The sequence below is a fragment of the Perna viridis genome, chromosome 5, assembly GCF_037379345.1.
Source record: "Perna viridis isolate PV_CMFRI_1.1 ecotype Kerala chromosome 5, ASM3737934v1, whole genome shotgun sequence".
Classification (NCBI taxonomy): Eukaryota; Metazoa; Mollusca; class Bivalvia; order Mytilida; family Mytilidae; genus Perna; species Perna viridis.
In genome coordinates this window covers 6456316-6480049 of record NC_142449.1, presented here as the reverse complement: position 1 = coordinate 6480049, position 23734 = coordinate 6456316, and the positions used below count along the sequence as shown (strand labels likewise).

Below are 23734 nucleotides of genomic sequence, written 5' to 3'. Positions count from 1 at the left end.
AGGACTTGTACAATATGATGTTGAACAGATCGTCATGCTAAGTATATCTCACTCTTACAGGAAGTTGACATCAGACAGCAACCGAAATCTTGTATAACATATGCCCAATCTGTATAAAGCCACATATTAAATTTGATATCAATCTGTCCAGTGATAGCCAAGATTTTTGTGACCAAAACACAGACAGATGGACAAGGTGATTCCAATATAGCTCCTACTGAACAATTTAGATGTAATATTTTGGTATCATAACTTGTTATTATTACCTCTGACAGAATATTCCACTAATTATGAAATTGCTCGGAAGACCACAAGAACTAAGAAAAGTAAAAATTTATAGTGTAATTTCCTGATGATAAATCCTACATGTAATAGCTTTGCCAGCCATCTCTTACCTTTAATTATAGTTTTAGATACTTAGTATATTGACATTTACGATATTGAGACAGTATTTCTGTTGGTTAAATACTTGCTATGTAATTGAAGATGAAAATGTTCTTACAGTTGACAAAAACCAAAATTAGATTAAGTGAAGAAATGAATGAATTTAATGAAGCAGTAACAAAAGATAGCTTATTTTTATTTTCTTAAGGTAGAAATTCGGATAAATGTAGGAGTCACAACTGCTCAATGAGAAGTGGTAATTTCCTGAACAAAATTCCTCATAATGAAAGTAGTAAAGTTTACAGGTTACTTACTAAACTAATATGTTGGATTAATTGTGTGAAGATACAAATGTTTACCTCGGCAAATATGATACTTGGAAATCTAAATTTTTGTACAAGAATGATATCCAGTGCCCATCATAATTTGGTTGTAAAACAACATTTGGTTGGCATTATGTAGATAATTTTGAAAGGCCTGTCTAGAGCGGTTAGTTAAAGAGGAAACAAACGTCTGTGTGGAGCTTTTGAAGGATGCTAATTGTAATGTTCACAAATATACTATGGTCGGGCAGTCATGTTACTATATCCCATCATAATTGTGTTGGCGAGGGGATAATAAGGCATTTCATATATTCCTTTTAACACATCTATAAATGATGTTTTCTGCTTTGTGTAAAGTTTCATTCAAATCCATGAAGTTGTTACAAGATATGCTTACAATAAATGTGGGGACAGAACTGTTAAACTCTAATTATAGATTTGTGTTGGAATTATATTATTCATTCATGCTTATCATTATATAGTGTCGTTTAAAATTCAGTAAAGTTATTTAAACCCAGAGTGATACAGTTACAATTAAGAACTGTGAATGGAATAAAGTTGACCGTATACAGCCTAAACTGCGTGTAAGATCTACAAGTTCTACATTCTGCTTCCTGTTGAGATGACCACTTTGTTTGTGAAAGCATTAATCAAATGGCATCAAGAGTAATCAAGGGAACCAAGGTTATAGCAGTAATCAAAAGAATGTAATCCAGGGACAAAGACCAGACATGGAAAACAGACATACACAACAAAGAACATAAAGTAACTAAAATCATACATACAAAGTAACAAAAGCAAATGAGCAATTTGGACTCCACTAAAAACTGGGAGCATGGACCAGGTGCACCGGTAAGGTAAGCGTCCTCTGCTTTTCTAGAAACACCCGCCAAGTTGCTCATAAAAAGTCAAGTCCGGGGTAGACAAACGAGGAAAGGAAAACTATGACACGTTGAATAAATCAGTTTTCATGGTGCAGATGGATACACCATAGCGATCCACGAGTTCATGACGATGACCATTAAACTTCTGTAGTGATGACTTCAATCTTGTAGCAACATAACCCTGTTCCGGAAGCCTATTTGTTAGAGTTCTAGCATGATACAAAAAGTCTGCGTAGTTTCGGCAAGCTCTGGCATAATGTATGAGTTGTGATATGAACCCTCCATACGCAGGTGCCGAAGAGATGTTGCCACAGATGAAAGGAAAGTTGACAATTCTGAATGAAAAGTCATCACATTGGTCGTAAAGTTTGGTCAATTGTTTTCCTTTACCATCGATTTCTAAGTGTAGGTCAAGATATGAGGCTGACTTCATAGTGTCTGTAGTATCCTTTATCTCAAGTTCTTTTGGGTAGATGCGATGCGATGTATCAAATCCCCGAAAATATGATTGTTTACAGATAATACGTCATCTATATAGCGGAAACTGAGATTGAAGGATCCAGCCAAACGATATTCTTTCTTTCTGATCAGATCAGCTATAATATAAAGTCAGCCTCATAAGAGTGAAGGAATAGCTCAGCAAGTAAAGATGCACACTTTGTTCCCATTGGAATGCCGACCTTTGTTGAAAAACACGTCCACCACACTAGACAAATATGTTGTCAATTAAAAATTCCAGCATTTTGTAAACATCTTCCTCTGTATATTTGGAAGATGACTGGGAATTACTTCTTACAAAGTATGAGGAATCTCTACCAAGAACTATATATTTTTATCTAGGTGTACCATCTTTTTTGGAAAAACAACGATGTATAATGTTTTTAAGTCGGAATTTTAACTGAGTATGAGGAATAGAAGTATACAGTGTTGAAAAATCATAGGTTTTAATGCCATTATATTCAGATAATAGTCTTGAACTGATTGTCTCCAAAATATCTTTCGAATTTTTCAGGATCCACAACGAATTGATACCACTACAGGAGTAACAAGTGTTGTGGTAGGACTGCAGACCCTCTTTGACAGTTGTGAGTATAGAAGTTAAAAATTTTGAAAGAGATTTGGTGGTACATTTTGCAGATCCAGCTATGAAACGTTGTTTGTATGGATTCTTGTGGAGTTTAGGAATCCAGTACATAGACGGTAAATCACAATCATCGTCCTTGGTAAAGAGACCAAAAGAGGATAGCACAGATTTATGGTTTTCCACAATCTCTTCATTGGAGAGAGTGGTAGCAGTATAGGTCTTATCACTGCTATTATTTTCTACGTCTACCTCTGATAATAAACATTGGATGTAGTACGTTTTGCAGACAAAAACAGTGTTGTTTTGGGCTTTGTCTGCTGGTACAACAACATATTTGTCATGTATAGTAGACAATGTTTTTGCTACATCGGGGTCTTTGAAAACTGATGTAGCCTTGGCACTCATTGACCTACTTAAACTTTCATCCCTTTCAAAATTAAAGACCTCACGGTCTTTAACCACTCTGACAGAGAATCAAGTCTTTTTGTTCTCGTTTTATCCATTTTCTTGCATAGTCTTCGACGGCATCCATAAGAACTTTAAAGTTATAATTCCAATTTATGGAGCGTGGTTCACGGTACTTGGGATCTTTAGAAAGGATATTACGCAGAGATTCGTTTTCGATCATGGTTAAATCTCCCGTAACGACGAGACCAGAAGGGCCATATTTGAATGGAGAGGTTTTGCAAGAACAGTCAGGTGGTTTAGCCTTGAAGTCCTCAATCTCGAGGTTCTGCAATAGCCTTTTATAATTGAAAATTTTGGATGCAATGGGTGAAGTATAGGAATATGAAATAATTGGTATGGATTTGTCTTTTAAATATGGGGGAATTTTGCTGGTAACGTTTTTGTGATGGAGGATGTTAGCCAGATTAATTGCATCTATACCTTTGTTGACAAAGGTAGTGGAAGAAATGATCGTTTTTCTTCATCTTGACTTTTCACACAAACTGGTTTAAAGAGTCTGTGGAAACCAATATCCAAAATGATGGCAACAAGTCTGTATAATGATGAGGTGGGGTCAGAAACAGGAGTGTCAAGACTTGTTTTGTAAAGGATGTGTAGTAGAGTGAGAGGTATAGAATAAAGTTTGGTTCTAATGTGATGAAGTCCAAGAGGTTTTTGTATGAAAGGAAGGAAACCATCTATGGAGACATCATGTAACTTAGGTGACGTATAGCGGCGATGGCCATGACTCCTTTCCCGTTTTGGATTTTTATCAAATAAATTCATCACATTTATGCTATTGTTATATTGGCTTGAAAGGTTTCCTATACTTTTGATGTTGTCATTGCATCCGTAAGGTATTGCAGTACCTAGTTTGCGTATCCGGTACTCCTCTCTTTCCCTACGATAGTTTTTACTTAGAACGGGACTATTCGTAGGATGGCAATTTTTTTCTAAAATACGAACTTTCATGGAGAGGATTGAATGATCTTGTTGATAAAAATTTTGATAAATAGTCGGGAATTTGGTGGTGTTAATTCCCGAACGATGACCGCACATTCTTTTATTTAATCGTTTTTGCGTTTCTCCGACATATATTAAACCACATAAGTTGCATTCTAATCCATATATTAAGTTTGTTGATTTGCAACATAAGTCATCGTGACTTCTTGTATGGAAGGTTTTGCTAGTAAGGGAACTGGAGAAGTAAGAATCGGTTATAATTTTTAATACCACATTTTGATATGGTACAATGTGGTTCGTCATCGTTGTAGTCAAGTATATCGTTTAAAGTGATGGAACATGGTTTGATAATTTTAAAGTAGTCAGAATTTTTGTACTGGAATAGATGGTCTGCAGACTGAACATGTGATCGGGTACTTTTAGTTGAAATGGTCGGAGCACTTTCCATACCAGATGTGAGTGTGCTGAGATTCCCATCTGGGGACACCACATACTTACAACAGTGTCCGATCTGCTGTCAGGTTCGGACCTTTTTATACTGGGCGACGTCCGAGCCAGTTTTCTTTCATTTCTCTTGTTAAAACCATTCAAGTACAGTTTGCACTGGTGGTTTTTGATCCTTGTGAAAATTGAAGTATGAACAGAATGTCAAGATTACGTAATGTGAAAAAATACTTTAACTATAAAATTACATTTCCTATATTATAAAAAAAAAAATTCTAATATGTATAAAGTGAATATCAATATTTCCTACTGATTTCAGAGGAGTAAACTGTAGATCATTAGTTAAATAGTATTCAACTTCATATACATATACAAATTTTGTTTCATCTCACCTTTTTCGAAAAAAAAAAATACACCTGTCCTACAATGAATTTGCAATTACATTCAAAACTATATTAACAGAGTATGTATTAAACTTTAATAAAAATAATTTCCTAAATGTATAATTATTTTTCCAAGATGGATGCTTTTTATTAATTTGAATTCTTCCAATCAATTTTATTTTGTTAATGTTACAATGTACTCCTCTTCATGTTCTGATTATAAAATATCCATGAAAAGATGAAGATCTTGTACTTGCAGCAATAACAGAATAAAAGCTGAATAATTTCCTGATTTCGAAACAGATACTTAATGGTATAAAAAAAATTAAATTTGGACCACAATATGTGATATGATTTTGTGTAGTTTTCAATAACAATGGGAAAGTGTCCGACATGAATTTGTGACATATGGTATTTTGACCCTGTAGGATGAAAAACCTAAAACCTGCGGATTATAAAAAAAAGTCACCTGAACAGGAAGTAGAACAAGAGGCTCCGAGGAGCCTGAATCGCTCACCTTCTTGAATTTTGCCTTCCAAAGGCAATAAATTAAACAAAATGTTTCCCAACAATTTTGACTAAAGAAGTCTTTGGTAGGTCTATCACAAGATCTTTTCAACAATTGAAAGTTTCTTTTAATCAATCAGTTTTCAAGATATTGACTGAAAACTATTTAAAAAAAAGGTCATTTTCCCCTTTCAAGGGCAATAACTCTTACAAGGAGTCTGAAGACTTTTATAGTCCTAATAATATGGATCATTTCAGCTATTGAAAGAATTTGGATAAACCCAACAGTTTAGGAGATATATGTGAAAAACTACTGTCTAACCTCTATGTTCTATTTTTAGTAATGGCGGCAATGTTTTTCAACGAATCAAAACTCCCAATATCATTTCTATGCAGGATACCTCAAGGAACACTCATACCAAGTTTGGTTTCAATTGGTCAAGTAGTGTCAGAGGAGAAGATTTTGAAAAAAAAATAACATTAAAAATAGCAAAAATCGTTGAAAAAGGGCAATAACTCTAACATGGCTTAACAGATTAAAACCAACATTTGACCCGAGATAGATCTCATTATGCTGAACACTTTTAGCTATGTCAGAATTCAGCTAAACCTAACAGTTTAGGAGATATATGCGAAAAACTACTGTCTGACCCATATGTTCTATTTTTAGTGATGGTGGTCATGTTTTTTGACGAATCAAAAATGCCCACATCAGTTCTATGCAGGATACCCCAAGGAATATTCCTACCAAGTAGTTTCAGAGAAGCAGAGTTTCGTATAATTGTTAATGACGATGACGGACGACAATGACAAACGACGACAGATGCCGAGTGATGGCAATAGCTCACATGGCCTTTGGCGAGGTGAGCTAATAAATGGAGTTAGATCCTTAATACAGAAACTGAGTAAAACAAATGGTCTAATATGAAGGCATTCAAAAGACTGACCATTATAAAGAATCTAAAAGGAACAAAATTGGTGTAATATTTTATTCTAAAAGTGTAATATAATGTGTCTTAAGATTAACATAAAATATAATAGTACAGCTTGATACAAATTTTGGGCAAGTATGGACTCAATATGCCAACTAAATACAACTCTGAACTTTGATTTGACATTGTATATCAAGCCAACAAAATAAAAGGAAATCGCCAGAAGCTAATTACAGCTCTGAATTTTGTTCAGACATGATTTTATCAAGCCAAAAAAAAATGAGAAAAATTACCAAATTTGAAGTAAACATGGTAGATAAAACAACTGGTTTGGAAACAATGTAGCACAAAATTTTGAATTCAATTAAAGGTAAAAAAAAATCTGCTGTATGTGTGCTAATCAAAGACTTTACCTTCAAATTCTTTAATTAACAAGATAAGCTTCTTAAAAAAAAAAGCTGAGGTCATTCATTTGACATATTTGAGGGAAACTTCAAATTTATAAGGAATGATAAGCGAATAGAAATAGGTTTCAACCTTTAAATTAGAATGTATTTTGAAAGTTGGAGATTTCGAAGTATTAGCTAGTACTATTAAAATTCTGGCTTATTTTTATGGTATTTCAGGGACTGTTCATTATGATCCTGTCACAGTTCTTTGATTAAAATCATAAGTAGAAATACAGAGTATGGATGTTGTTGTCCTAATAGATCAAATATCATGCCTTAATACTTGTAGTTTCAAACATTAATTTCATTTACTTGCGGAATAACTTTGTCTCACTCAAGCATCTTTCTAAATAGAATGAATCTTCTGTATCAAAATTCAGAAACAGATATTTTTAGATCAACACTTCATCAATTACTAAGTGTATCCAATTTTGCAAAGAGTTTCGAAGCTTCATTAGTTATAACGTCACTTGAAACATTTTCAAGCCTTGGATTCAACAAAACTCATATCAATCTATATAGTAATTCACCCAGGTGATTGACAAAAAATAAAAAAATCAACAACCAAAAGAAAGTAATACCTGTTATATGATTAATAAATGCAGTCAGTGATCTACATGAATCCAGTAAAAAGAAGAATAATTCAAATCTGACCAAAAAAGTTGATTTTTTAGACATGGCCCCCTTTGGCCACTTCTATATGAAAAATCATAAGCAATAACCTAAATCTGATTAAAAGTTGCAGGCAAAGATCTGATTTTCATGAGGAATTGCATAAAAAATAATTTAAAAAATCGGACCAAAAATAAAAAATTTGTACCCCTTTAACTTAAAAGCAGTTAAGATAAGTCTGAACTGTAATAAAGTAAAAAAAAACAAAACATAAGGACATCTGAATTATTATAATTGGATTAACAATATAAAATGTTTTATATCAATTTCAATAATAACCCCTATTTTCAACCTTTCAAAGGGGGTGCGGCAAAACAATATTCCCTTAGGAAGATGTGATTAAATTTCAAAAAGATTGGAAAAGTTTTACTCAAGTTAGTGTAAATACTAGTAGATGCCAAAAAATGATAATTGGGTGATACCATTATAAAACAGATCATTTTTTTTTGCAATGTATAAGTAGATTTTCATTTTAAAGGGGAAGAAAATTATGTCTGCCCGATAAATAGTGATTAAATAATATCCTGACTAGAATGGCGGTCAAACAACTTCAAAATTTGCATTTACTTAATACGACCCAATATCCAAAATTTGAATAACTTGGTCATCTGCCATCACAATCCCAGACTGACTTTAGTGGTATTGAACCTTGTTGTATAATTTCATAGAAATCAATACATTTTTGCTCAAATTATTCTCCAAAAAAAAGAGAAAACATTGTCATTTAATCCAACCACTAAACAGTAATATATGTAACCTTGTATTATAGAGGATCAAACATTATTACTCAATTCTTTAAAAAAAAAGAAAATTACAAAATATTCCTTTTTTGTCCCTTTATTGATCCCATTCCTGCTATACCCTAAAATTGAACTGTGTGGTACAAGTTCATGCAAAGACAAATGTCCTAAATGACATCAAATGATACCATAATATCATACAACATTTTGTGGTGGTTTAATAAAGATAAATGAAGAAAACTGAAATGAATATACAATGTAATGAAATTTTGATTTTTCAAGCTAAATGCAAAACAATTTCCATGAAGTACAAATTTAATTGTGGTCAAACATTTTAAATTGAAGTATATTATTGTGATCCCAGTCATAACAATAAAATAAAAAAATAAAAAAAAATGATTACTAACATTGTAATTTTTTCCAAAACAAACATTAAAAACTTGAAGATACAATATTGCATCATTAACAGACTAGACATACCAAAGCTATAATAAACTGTAAACAATTACAATAAAATATGATTTATACAAATGTAATTGATAGGCATGTCAACAAGTACTAGACTATTGCACACTAGTGCGAATACAAAAATAATAATTGAATAAACAGTGCAGTAATTAAAAGACCTTTACCTCTTACTCAGCCTTTTATGAATTTAAAATGTCTATGGAAAAATGCTGATTAGAATGAAGATGAACTAGATATTTGTTTTGTGAGTAAATGGCCCAATTTAACACATGTAACATGGTTGTTTGTCAATTGCAGTAGTCAAAGTATATAGAGGTACTGTTACTTGTTCTTAATTACTGATCCAGATATACAGTGCTGATTATGAATGGAATAAAGCAAAAAATACCATATGACATCCTAACCAAATCTAATAATTGTTCAAGTTTGTCAACCAAAACATGTACATGGAATTTAAAAAGTTTCACCGCAGTAGAAGGTGAAAGACTAATCATAATGTATGAGTCATGCAAATGAGAATTATTTCAGCATCAAATAACTAAAAACTAAAAAATATTTATTTAATTCCTTACTCAGCTGACATACCTAAGCATTAAACATACGAACACAAATATATTTGAAGAGATCTATTCTAAAAATAAACTGACTAGGGCATATAAGTCCAACCATTTCACAATTAAAACAATGAATAGCTATATAAATATAAAAATTCATAAGTAAAAATGTTTTATAAATTCATATGTACAAAATAGAAAACTACAAGAATGTGAGTAAACCTCACTATGTGATACCAACTACCCTTTCCGCTCCACAGAGACCATTTAGGAAACTTTGTAAGTCTCTTAGGTGTAAACATAATAGGAGGTGCACAATGGCATCAGTCATAAAGAATGTCAAAGTTTCATTGAATTCCATTCAGCAGTTTTAGAGGAGTTAGGGATTAGAAGATGGCCCCTCCTGATCAATGCAAGTCCATGTTTTGTATCAGGACACCCCAACAGTCATTCACATGGTTTAACCAAATAGAAGGTGCATAATGGCATCATGTGAGAAATGATCTGTAATTTTCATCAAACTCCATGCAGTGGATTTGGAGAGTTGCAAACTTGGGACAGACAGACAGACTGCATGACCACTACATACCTCCCACTTTTCAAAGCAAGGTAGATATGAAAAAATACATAAAACATGTATGAACTGGCCTTCTTCTTGCTTGTCATGCAATTATGAAATAAATATTGTAATAAATCATGAAAGTAATGCATCAGTCAAATATTGAATATGTTCATCTAAACATGTGTCTATGGTGTATGGCCTGATATCGTCATGGTGAAACCCTGAACAACTTGGACAAGTATAAACACTAAGTCAAGCTTAATACAGCTTTGAATTTGGACTGTGATTAAATATTTGACACAGCATAGTTTTTTGACACAAAAATCATACCAACAAAATTAAAAATTGGAAATTGCATAATTTTTTTTTACAATACATTCCAAAAAGCAAAAAAAAGAAGTTTTTTCAGGAATTAAAAAGAACATTAGATATTCAACTTTTGACAATATAGACTAATGTAATAACGAAGACCATTAATCCAAAATATTAAAACTACATGATTAGATACAGTATACCAAACAATCCTAAGAATGCTTGCGGAAATCTATACTTAAGTTTAATGTTAGGCCCTTTGGATTTTTGTGTGGAACAATTTGAAAACCAGGCCCAAAAGTTTAAATCTGAAAACACAGTTAGTTTCAGCATATCACAAAACCTCCTGGCAAATGCCCAGGCATATAGAACAATTAAGGCAAATGCACAGAGAGAGGAGAAAAGCAGAAATTTTGTAAAACACTAGGTAATTTGTGAAAAATACATTTTCAATCAAAATGTAGAAATCATATATAAAGTGGTGTTATCATTGATATAATAGATGTAAATTAATACTAATTTCTTGCTGTCCTTTAAACAGCTTTCTATACTATACTATACAATACTCTAAAGTAAAATGAAAACTAAATACCAGGTGATGAGTAACAAGAGTTACTTCCCATTAACACAAACTACACAGAATATGATTGAAGACTAAGATTATCAAATTGCTGCCTCATTGACTTCCTTCCCCTGCAGTGCTCTTGGGTCTTTCCTACTGTAAACAAGAAGCTGAAAACCAAAAATAAATCATACATTTCAAGAGGCAAACTATTTCCCAATATGTCTATACATAATCTGTAAGCAAAAAGATTTTCAAAGAATTGCACAGAACAGCACACTGTCCACTTAAAATTTGGTCATAATAAAACTTGAACTCAATCAATAACTCACACAAAGACAATTAAAAGGTCAATTGTTCCAGAACAACTGAAAGGTCTTTCCAACCAATTCTCTCCTGACAACTATCATGTTCCTGAGAAATGACATTTGTTTCATGTCTATAGTCTGCGTCACATAAATAACATACTGTTAAAATTTGAATAAAAATATTTTCTACGACTTTATTGACACCTACCGTCGTTTAAATTGTCTTAAATGACTTGCTCATTCGTTTAGCCAAACGGCTTCTCCCTAAACACTGAATCGTTAAATTCCGGTCAGATTTTAATTCTAGGTGCCAATATTTACATTGTAAAAAGTCGGCCATGTTTACAGTGATCGGGTTGCTAGGAGATGTTGTTTACGTTTAAATGGTTTGTCCAAAAACCGAAGAACCCAGAATGCACTTCGGCGTTATTTCGGATATCTCGGATTTATTTTACGCGAACAACGTACAATACCGAGAAGTTGATCAAGCAGACGATTGTCACCGGAGTTCGACGGGAACTTATGAACTTCGTTTGTAAACAAATCGTCCCGTAAAAACCAACATGGCGGATATTAGTATGGGATTTTCCCGTGAGGATTTGTTACGCAAGATTTAAGCTAATAAACGACTTGTTTTTGAGAAGCTGTTTGGCTAAACGAATGAGCAAGTCATTTAAGACAATTTAAACGACGGTTGGTGTCAATAAAGTCGTAGAAAATATTTTTATTCAAATTTTAACAGTATGTTATTTATGTGACGCCGAGTATAGTGGATTTTTATGTTCTAGCCTATAGAGACAACTCGATCGACAGTATTTATTTCTTGTATATATTTTAAAAGGCGAGGTTTTTGACAATTATTAAATTTGCAAAATAGTTCTGATTCGTATAAGAAAGATGAATTCTGTAGTAACTGTGTTGTAATAAACTATTTTTTTCTGTCAATTTCATCAATACAATTAGTTGAGAACAAAATGAACTTGTGATTTTCATGAAAATAGATAAATTCAAAGGGAGATAATTATAAAGTATTGCAAAGCAAAAGGTCTCAATCGTCACTTCCAGGTCAAATGGCCACCCCTCTATGAAGTACTAAAACACACTTAACCTAGAATTATGCATTGTAAAGGTATTATTTGAGTGTGTATTGAACAAATGTGGTCAAAATTAAACTCAGATTGTAAACTCTTTTTTCGTACTTTTAAGTCTCTACAAAAGTATGAGTATTGTGTATAAGTGTGAATAATGTGCCTCCATTGTGTAAGTTGGAATAACAATGTCGGAACAAAGTGACTTTACAAAATTACTGTACAATTACTGTTTAAATATTTTGATAACCAAGAAGTCGGTCTCTGTTCTTGCTATTTTAAGGCAACTAAAAGAGTCAATGTAAATTGATTCAGTACATGAGTACTTTGATTTTCCTATTTTAATGACAATTGAAAATTATTAATACATGTTAATTTATATTGATATTCTCGCTATGCTGTTGTTTAAATAGTAGGCCATACATGGGGTTGTTTTGCATTTAAAGATCGTAAATAGTGGTTTTTACTGATAAAACTCTAGACATCCCCGATTTAGGTGCCCATGATAGGTTTAAGGCCACTTTTAAAAAAAATGTATTGGAAGTATACTTTTAAAGACAGTTTTCAGAAACTAACATTCACGCATGTATTAACATTATTTACTTATTCTCTTATAATATAGGGTTATTGCATGAATACTGGTGAATATCGTCTGGAGCAGAATATTATATTGCACGAGATTGCGAGTTTTTTCTAAAAAATGCATTAATTACAGTAAGAACTGTTGTTTTTAACGTGTGCACCAATTTTCAAAGAGAGAGGTGATTTTCAATAATGAAAACCGACAAAGACACCACTAATGGAATTCGTTGTAATCGAACATAGTTCTAAATGTCGGTGGAGAGTTTTCCTATATATATACATATTTAGACAGTAAATACTGTGTTACCAGTAGTTATAACTCATACTACAAAGACTTAAACAAAAAACTACAGCAAAAAAGTGCCTAATAGAGATTCAGAAATGACCATATAAATGAGGTAAAATATCTTATCAAAGTTTGACAAAGAACCAAGAAATATAAAAAAAAAACTACAAATGATTTAAGATCAACAGTGAAGGTCCCAAGCCTATACGACTTACGGTTGAAAAGCTTAGTGACCAACTGAACAATTTCATTTTAGGTTGCGAAATCGCATAACAACAGAAACCTCAAATCTTTTCAAAACTTTAGTCATATAGTACTGCCCCGGGTTTCTAAAAAATATGGAGCTTTCGGTTTGTGTGTATCTAATACGGTTTAAGAAATTTTAACAAAATTAGTTTTTCCACTACGGGGCAGATAACTCAAAAGTCTCCTGTCAGATTGCAAAAGATCGTCAAAATCTTGTTGTGATACGTTCAGCCTAAAATAAAAAATAATAATAATAATAATAATAATAATAATAATAATCAGAAGAAATACAAGAAGGTCTTCCCATTGAAATGGGAAAGACCTTAACTATGAACTAAAATCTGAACTCAATCAATAACTCAAAGAGACATAACTATGAACTTAAGTCTGAACTCAATAACTCACACATACTTAACTATGAACCTAAGTCTGAACTCAATCAATAAATCACACAGATATACTATGACCTGAAGTCTGAACTCAATAATTCACACAGACATAACTATGAACTTATGAACTTAAGTTTCAACTCTATCAATAACTCACACAGATAATAACTATGAACTTATGAACTTAAGTTTCAACTCTATCAATAACTCACACAGACATTACTATGAACAAATTCTGAAGTTAATTCATTTAGTAAATCACACAGACATAACTATTATTAGCAATATTAAATTAATGACCGAAACAACTTTCAAATCCAAAGTCTTGAAAACTTAAAATTTCATACACAGAATATAACTCAAAACCAATGAAACCATTAACATGCATGTTTGTTAATACCTTTTGGTTGAAGGCTCTGATAATGGCGTTCCCAGTAATGCCCAAGTAATAATGGTTTAGTATCAGTAGAACCTTTTCCTCCATCCACCCATACTAAACAGTTTTCCTCTGTCGTATCAGGGGACGATGTAATTATGCATATGTTCATCTGTAGCATCCTTGCCATAGCAACAACAATAACATGATCTGACCATTCTCCATCCTTAGACATTTGATCACAATATTTTGCAAAGTCTCCTACAAAATCTCTTTGGTCTACATGTGTATTGTTTGCCTGTTAAAAGTAAAGTTAAGATTAGTGGATAAATAAAACATAATTATCTTCTAGCATGAAACAGTTCTATATATCCTGATATTCTGCACAGAGCAATTTTATAAAACAAATACAATGAACATTATTTTTTTGGTGAAGCTGACTACAAAGTGGTCAACTAATTCATACATATTTAATAAGTCATATTAAATAAAGCTAGCTGTCTATATATATTGCAACATGCAAAGCATTTATATATTTATAGTAGACAGTGATGCATGTACTTTATACTTTTTACACTGTTAATAAGTACAAATTCACCTACATGTAAGTCATATGCAATTACTGACACACTCTTTGAATTTGTCAATGGTGGTTAAATTTTCCCCCTAGCTTTCAACTTAACGCAATGTTTATGACCTGTAAAGCAGGAAGTTGGTGTCTGACAAATACCAAACATTTAACCATTCTTCTCAGTAGAAACTGAAAACAAAAAGCTCTAAATAAGCCAGCTGATTCTCTCACTTATTCAGTTGCAGTTCTATAAGGGGTAATGACTCCTGTAAGAAAATGTTGCATTAATTTGAACCATTTCACTTTTGTAAACCTAGTCTTAACAAAAACAGTAATGGTTTACAAGATGAAATTTGAAAACTGCAAAATTCTCTTATTTGGCCCTTCAAGGGCAATAACTCTAATAAGAAGTTGCAGTTAAGATTGGACTCAATAAAGACTTTTGTAGGCCTTATCATAAGGATCATTTCATCAATCGACTGAATCTTTGTGTCTGTAATGGTTTTTGAGATATTAGCTAATAAAATACTTCACAGAGTGCAGCTTAATGCAACCTTAAAAGTTAAACTATGAACACAGTTGGGACAATTATGGACACAACATTCAAACTTGGATATAAATAGAGGTGCTACACAGTAACATGTCATTCACAGTAAAATTTCATAATATAAACATAACAATTTATCCCTAGCTAATAAATATTAAGCTGTTAAACTTCTTGACAAAAGAATGTCACAGTTTGAAATTTCAAAGAAGCTGGGGTGGTCCCAATCCCAGTTTTTCAGAATTTCTACTAAGAGAGATGAACCATAAAAACATCAACCCAAGGACAAAAGACAAAGACAAAGGATTGGTAAAGCTGCAGACATGGAAGCAGCACTAATGAGATGGTCCAACAATGCTAGACAGAGGGACATACAAATTACTGGACCTAAACTAGAAGAGAAGGCCAAAGATCTAAAAAAAAATATTTGACTAAGTATAGTATTCTGACTAGAATGAAAGTGGTGAAAGAACTTCTAACATCGCAATTTGACAAAAGAAACAAAAAATTATACAAAGTTTTATTTCTGACCCCTTCTTGGTTCCTAGTTCTCGTGATAGTTCATATGGATCTTTGATTAGTAAGTGCTATTAAACTGTACATCATGGCATGTTAAACCTATAAATTTACCAATTCAGCTTCTGAAGTCCTCAGTATATTATATAACAAGTAATGCCCTGTCCACTTCTTATTTACTCTCATAATATAACTACCATAGACAATATGTGAGCAATGCTCACTAAATTAAAACCCTCCTTCAAAATATAAAGTAGTAGGTGCACGATGGGAATATGTAAAAAGATTCAGTGAAAGTATCATCAAATTCTATTCAGTGTCGTAAAAGGAGTAACTGATACAAGATGAGTACCTCCATGCCCCCATATTCATAAATGACGAAGTCCATGTTTTGCTATGTGAAACTACAAATTGAATTTGATCAAAATATAGAATAGGAGATGCACAATGAGAATATGTCATAAAGATTTTGTGAAAGTGTCATCAAATTCCATTCAGTGGTTTAGGAAGAGTTATGGATAAGAAATGGGCACCCCCCCCCTCTACATTTCTATCACTATAGATACAAATCATTTCCAGTATGTTGATCTTTGTGGTAATTGGTTTTTCACACTAACCCTAAATTTGGTGATTTGTCAGTTCTCAGAACCAGTTCCTTTAGATAATTACTCTAAAAACATCTTTTTCTTATTTAGGTTTAAGCTGGTATTGAATGTAACTGTCTATTTGAATCAAATTTCAAGCTAGTACAGAATATTATTGTCTTTCCTATTAAATTTCAAGCTTGTTTAGAATGTTAACATTCATTTCTATACAGTATCAAGCTGGTATACAATGTTATTTTCCTGACTATGTTAAATAGAAAACTCACAGTAAATGTTGGATTTCTCTTTAAATAATCGATGACATTGTGTCTAAGCTCTCTAGGTGACTGGTTCAAGTGAAGTCTTCTTAACTGTGAAGATACTGCTTCAAAGAAGCAGTTGCCATTTTCAGGAGTTCGACCAAGGAACTCCATACCATGACTACCACACAATCTCTTCAACCTATATTCAGCATACTCTTGTTTGTCATAGTCAGCTCTGGACAGCTTGAAAGCTCTCTGTAAGTCATATGGACTGAAAACCATCATACTTTTATCTGAAAGATACAGTTAAGTGCTTTTTTTTTTAATTCTTTAAGACATTACTGTCAATAAAACCCAATTTTTTGCTTATTTGATAGCTTTCTGTTTTTCAATTTGTGTGTGTGTTTTTTAATCATTATTTAATTTTTCCTTTGTGGGGGCTAGATGAAAGGATTACATGTGTGTCAATTGTCTATTAATGGATTTCAAAGAACTTTTTTACATCCAAGACTGAATTCCATTAACACTTTACATCTTCTGGTGTAAATAATCAGTAAATGGGTCTACTTCTATCTATGTTGTATTGTGGAATCACACTCACCTAGAGCATGGGAGGTTATAGTATGTAATCCACATCAAGTAACAAGAGGCTCCCAGGAGCCTGAATCGTTCACCTTCTTGAATTTTGCCTTTCAAAGGCAATAAATTAAACAAAAAGTTTCCCAACAATTTTGACTCAAAAAGTCTTTGGTAGGACTTTTTGACTCAAAAAGTCTTTGGTAGGACTATCACAAGATCTTTTCAACAACTGGAAGTTTCTTTTAATCTATCATAGTTTTCAAGATATTGACTGAAAACTATAAAAAAAAATCATTTTCCCCCATTCAAAGGCAATAACTCTTACAAGGAGTCTGAAGACTTTTGTAGGCCTAATAACATGGATCACTTCAGCTATTAAAAGAATTTGGATAAACCTAATAGTTTAAGAGATATATGTGAAAAACTACTGTCTGACCCCTATGTTCTATTTTTAGAAATGGCGGCCATGTTCTTTGACGCATCAAAAATCCCCACTACAGTGCTATGCAGTATACCCCAAGGAACATTCATAACAAGTTTGGATTCAATTGGTCAAGTAGTGTCAGAGGAGAAGATTTTGGAAAGAAATAACATTAAAAATGGCAAAAATTGTCGAAAAAGGGCAATAACTCCAACATGGCCTAATGGATTAAAACCAAAATTTGACCAGCGATAGATCTCATCATGCTGAACACTTTTACCTATGTCAGAATTCAACTAAACCTAACTGTTAAGGAGATATATGCAAAAAACTACTGTCTGACCCCTATGTTTTATTTTTAGTAATGGCAGCCATGTTTTTTGACAAATCGAAAATCCCCACATCAGTTCTATGCAGGATACCCCAAGGAACATTCATACCAAGTTTGGTTTCAATTAGTCAAGTAGTGTCAGAGGAGAAGATTTTTGAAAGAAATAACATTAAAAATAGCAAAAATCGTTGAAAAAGGGCAATAACTCTAACATGGCTTAGGTCTCACTAACCACTTCCGGGTCAAATGGCCACCCCCCTATGTAGTACCAAAAACACACTAAACCTAGACATATGCATTGTAAGTGCATTATTTGTGTGTATTATGATTAAAAGTAGTCAAAATATAGCTGAGAATGTGTACTTTAAAATCATATATGTAATTAACTACAAAAGTGTATGAATATTGTTTACATGTGTGAGTAATTTGCCTCCATGCTGTCAGTTAGCAGAACAGGTAAAAATGTGGATTTTCAGTATTATTTATTCAAGTAAATTTTGTGAAGAATTTCTACTATCATCGTACCATTAGCATAATGATTTTGGAAGCCTTATTTTCCAAGCTTCGCAACGGTATGCAGCTTTAAGATGTCATTTGTCCTGGGAATTCACAGTGAGACTTTGAAAATTACTTTTTTAACATGTAAAGTAATGGAAACATTAGAAGTGGTTAGTGAGACCATAAATTAAATTATGGCATATTTCAGAGAAATGCATAATTTGAGGAAAATTGCCTTTCCTGGTCATTATTTCCATTTTCCCATAAAATCAGTATTGTGATATTGGTAATCTGGCTATATTTTAAGAGGTGCATTGTGCAAAGTATTTTAAAAAACAACATAGCAACAAGATTTTTATCAGTAACAGTGACTCATAACTTGACGTCATCCATGAAATACACAACGTCACTGCTTGGGATATTCAAAGTACTCAAATAGTCACACAGCACAGACTTGGAATCACACAGTAATGAAATAGGTATGATATAAATTGTTGAAATCTGTTCTTTTTTCATAATGATAAATGATATTTACTATTACAACTTCTTGAATTATCACAGGTATCAATTTGGTGTGACAAGTTAGTTAAAATTGTAATTTAGGGAAAATATCACTGAGGGGCATGATATAAAAATGACCATTTCTTTGTAGTCCTATGTCTGATTTTGATAGTTTTGGTCTTATTAGACTCACAATACCACAAGCTTTCATAAAATGTAAAAAAAGAAAAACATATAAACTCATAAAATGTTTTTAAGGTCTCACTAACCACTTCCGGGTCAAATGGCCACCCCCCTATGTAGTACCAAAAACACACTGAACCTAGACATATGCATTGTAAGTGCATTATTTGTGTGTATTATGATTAAAAGTAGTCAAAATAAAGATGAGAATGTGTACTTTAAAATCATATATGTAATTAACTACAAAAGTGTATGAATATTGTTTACATGTGTGAGTAATTTGCCTCCATGCTGTCAGTTAGCAGAACAGGTAAAAATGTGGATTTTCAGTATTATTTATTCAAGTAAATTTTGTGAAGAATTTCTACTATCATCATACCATTAGCATAATGATTTTGGAAGCCTTATTTTCCAAGCTTTGCAACGGTATGCAGCTTTAAGATGTCATTTGTCCTGGGAATTCACAGTGAGACTTTGAAAATTACTTTTTTAACATGTAAAGTAATGGAAACGTTAGAAGTGGTTAGTGAGACCTTAACAGATTAAAAAGAAAATTTAACCAAAGAAAGATCTCATCATGCTGAACACTTTTACCCCCATGTCAGAATTTGGCTAAACCTAATGGTTTTGGAGATATATGCGAAAAACTATTGTCTGACCCCTATGTTCTATTTTCAGTAATGGCATCCATGTTTTTTCAATGAATCAAAAATCCTCACTTCAGTTCTATGCAGGATACCCTGAGGAACATACAAAGTTTGGTTTCAATTGGTCAAGTGGTATAAGAGGAGTAGAGTTTTGAAAAATTGTGATGACGATGATAGACGCCAAGTGATGGCAATAGCTCACATGGCCTTTGGCAAATGGTCATTTTGTGCAGGATACTCTAAGGAACAGTCATTACAAGTTTCATGCAAATCTATTCAGTAGTTTCAGAGAAGAATAAGTTGGAAGAATTGTTAACGACGACAATGATGGCGGACGCTAATTGATGGCAATAGCTCACATGGCCTACAGCCAGGTGAGCTAATGAACAATTCACTTAAGCTTCATAAATGTTGGTGAAAGTGTATTTGAGTTATTGTCCTAAGTGTGGATGATGGATAGACGGACATACAATGGTATACCATTATACCTCCCATCTTAGAGAGGCGTATAAAAAAAAAAACAACAATAAATCAAGTTGATTAATTGTTTTTAAATATAAAAGTACATTATAAACTAGTAATTTGTCATCATTGGAAGGCAATGAAACTTGTCTTTTTTTCACTATAATATCCTGTGATTTAAAATGGTTTAAAAAATTTCAGTATTTATCAGATTTAGGAGTTTGAAATAATCTGCAAAAACCAACAAATTATGTTTTAATTGAATTTTCTCAATTGTTTCATAAGCTCTTTTGCATATGTCCACACAAACTTCATAGCTTGGATTTTCCCACTAATTATCTCCCTTTTATTTATATCTACTTCCTGTTGAGAATAAAAACAAATCCATGAGGTTTTAAACTCTTAAATCATTTTCAGGAACTTCTTACATTCTTTTCAATTAGTTATTTTTACTTTATTATCTCTAGCCAGTGTTATCTCGGTTCCCAAACTACTAAAACCCTTTGAACATGATTTTATTGATGGTGGTGAAATGTTTGTTTGTTTGTTGGGGTTTAACGTCCGAGCAGCAATATTTCAGCTATATTCAGACAATGAACATGAAATTGATGATAAAATGAACATGAAATGATGATGAAATGAAAAAGGGATGGGACACAAGGACAATGGGGTCAACAAATTTTGATTGCCACTGGAAATAGGGAGAGGTGGGTAGGGTTGGGTAATTTAGCCTCCTGTGGCGGAGCCCTATGGTTCCTACTCCGGGAGAATACCACAGCAGGGTTCTTTAACGTGCGAGGAACATGGATCTTTCCAAACACGGTGCACCACTATGGTTTGCGGTCAGATTTTCCATATTATAGCCTGACAACCCCAGCATGTAACACGCCAGGGGTACCCCATTCCACCACCTGGGGCACACATCCCAGTTGCTCTGTGGGCAGAGCGCTCTATCCCCCGGCTTAGGTTCTGAGCACTATTTAGTCGCCTTTTACGACAAGCTTAGCGCTGCTGCAGGCCTATTCTTTCAACACCCTGACCTGCACGGGGCGTGGTGAAATTTATGCAGTCATGTTGGTTCAATCTTCTCACTGACATGTTGTATGGATAAAACTAGAAGCAAGCATAGTAGATGTAACAATTTTACTCTTTCTAATTTTATTTTGTGGGCAGTGGCAGTTAAAAAATAATAATTGGAATTCCAATTTTATTTTTTTTCTTCTTGCTGCAAAAATCGGGTCAGAGAATCCGTAACCAACAAATTAAAAAACTGTGACCCTACCTTGTAAAAATGTTCACAACAGAATTTCAAAAATAAACAGACTGACACCTGAATCATAAGAATCGGATCAATAATAAGCTTTTTTCTAACAATTCAAATGATAACATCTATTTTCCCCCTTTTAGCCCATTATTTCATAAAGGGGTGAGGAAAAAACCTCCAAAAGCTATAGGGCTCTCAGCCATGTTCCTAGAACAATGTATTTAAATTTTAAAAAGACTGGAGAAGTTTTAGTCATTTTTTTTGTAAATAATATAACCTTAATGGACACCAACAAGAACAGACAATGAAAGGGTGATTACACAACCAAAAAACTTTTGCTGTCATATAAAAATGATACCAAAAAAATTCAGAAGAAAACATTTATCCCTTCAACACACCAAATATACCCAACATACCTTGATGACTTCTTTGTGAGGTTACATTTTTCTTCTGTGTAACTGATCCATTATCACCATCAAAATCCACATTTATCCCATAACTCTCACACAGTTTTAAGATTGCTTCATTGGCTTTATCAACATCTGCAAAAAGTTAAATAAGTACTTATCAGGCAAAGGTGCAATGTATTAGGATGTCACTTCCCTTGTGTAAGATGGCAGTAAAACTATTATAGAAACACTAGACTGCAAATTTTTTGCAGTTGCATTAAAATCAGAAATAAATATCAGAGTGAGAGCATTTATCATCATGGGACAGATGGACACATGGATAGACACATTTATCATCATGGGACAGCACGACACATGGATAGACACATCTATGAATGCCAAGCATGAGTATGTCTCCATTCCGTGCAGCATCAGAGGTTTATGTCATTGAGTGACATCAAGTTGAAGGGAAAAATCATTACATGACTTTTAATTGTTGTGGTATGATGTTGTGCTTCTACAGTCAGTAAGTATATATTGACATACCATCAAATATGGTACTCCTCAGCTGTTGACCATTAACAGACCACAAAGGTTCAAATCTTACAAGTAAATAGGAAGTTAGCCTGTCACATACATCTAGTAACTCATCCTTGATTAATTGCTAAAATTAAAATATAGAATTTTCAATAAAAACAATTACATAGAATAACTTTAAATGGTATCTTATTTCTGAAAACTGGAACAATTAAGAACAAGAGGCTCCCAGGAGCCTGAATCACTCACCTGGTTGAATTTTGCCTTTCAAGGGCAATAAATTAAACAAGAAGTTGTCCAACAATATTGACTTATCATAAGGATCATTTCAGTAAATGAAAGTCTAAATCCATCATAGTTTTCAAGACATTGGCAGAAAACTGTAAAAAAAAAAACAAAAAAAAAACCTGTCATTTTCCCCTGTCAAGGGCAATAACTCTTATAAGAAAGCAAGCATATGACAAATTTTATGCCTGAAGACTTTTTTATTCCTAAATATAAGGATATTTCAGCTATTGATAGAATTTGGCTAAACCTAATGGTTTTGGAGATATATGCAAAAAACTACTGTCTGATCCCTATGTTCTATTTTTAGTAACAGTGGCCATGTTTTTCAACGGATCAAAAATCCCAATATCAGTTCTATGTAGGATACCACAAGGAACATTCATACCAAGTTTGGTTTCAATTGGTCAAGTAGTGTCAGAGGAGAAGATTTTTGAAAGAAATAACATAAAAAAAGAGCAAAAAGAGCAACAACATGACTGAAGGATTAAATCGAAAATATGACCACAGATAGATCTCATCATGCTGAGCACATTTACCCTGAGTCAGAATTGAGCAAAACCTGATTGTTTTGGAGATATATACGAAAAACTACTGTCTGAATCCAACTGGTGGCCATGATTTTCTTCAAACAAAAAATTCCATACAGGCTGATACAATTATATGACTGAAGAAATTATAAAAAACAAATATAATTGTTCCAATAAAAAGGAAGTTGTGGGCTGAATCAACTAAAAAACTTACAAAGGCTATAACCCATCAAGGTGAAGCTGCACAACAAATTTCAAATCATTCTTATGAAAGGTTGTGGAGTTTTTGTCACAAAATTTACAAAACATGAAAAATAAGTAACTGTTTAAACCGATACAAACACTGCTCATATCAGATTAAATTGAACTATTACCATCAAGTTTTTCAGCTCCTTAGTCAGCTCCTTTTTCAATTCAGAGAACATAGTTTCCTTTTCTCTGTCAATTCCCTCTCTTAGTGTATCCAATGCCAATTTTTTCATACCTATCCCTTGCAAAGGACAGCTATTATAGGTCTGGGTAAGATGAGTCTGAAAGAAGAAAAGTTACATTTTAATATAACATTGCTGTGTTAAAATAATTTAGAAATACATTTCACTTCCTTTGAAATCTTATTTAATAATAAATTTATTTATGTTATATCAAGATCAAAATCAAATCCGCCATTTTTTCCCCGATTTTACA

The 23734-nt window shown here is 32.9% G+C and overlaps 1 protein-coding gene across 4 annotated transcripts in view; it reads right to left on the bottom strand.

Annotated features, from left to right (window-relative positions):
* Positions 1-6394: 6394 nt before the first annotated feature.
* LOC148615754 (uncharacterized) overlaps positions 6395-23734 on the bottom strand; it is a 59980-nt gene continuing 42640 nt past the window's right edge. For 2 of the 4 annotated variants that reach the window (XM_088582315.1, XM_088582317.1), the window contains exons 15-20: positions 23425-23580; positions 22245-22362; positions 21726-21851; positions 16448-16716; positions 13970-14243; positions 6395-10840 (exon numbers count right to left, since the gene is read on the bottom strand). In XM_088582315.1, coding sequence (XP_088438441.1) covers positions 10824-10840; positions 13970-14243; positions 16448-16716; positions 21726-21851; positions 22245-22362; positions 23425-23580 — 960 coding nt within the window. In that variant the 3' untranslated portion in view covers positions 6395-10823. Of the gene's footprint in view, positions 10841-13149; positions 13413-13969; positions 14244-14547; positions 14706-16447; positions 16717-21725; positions 21852-22244; positions 22363-23424; positions 23581-23734 lie in introns of those variants that run through there. The other 2 variants (XM_088582316.1, XM_088582318.1) reach the window with 2 other exon arrangements.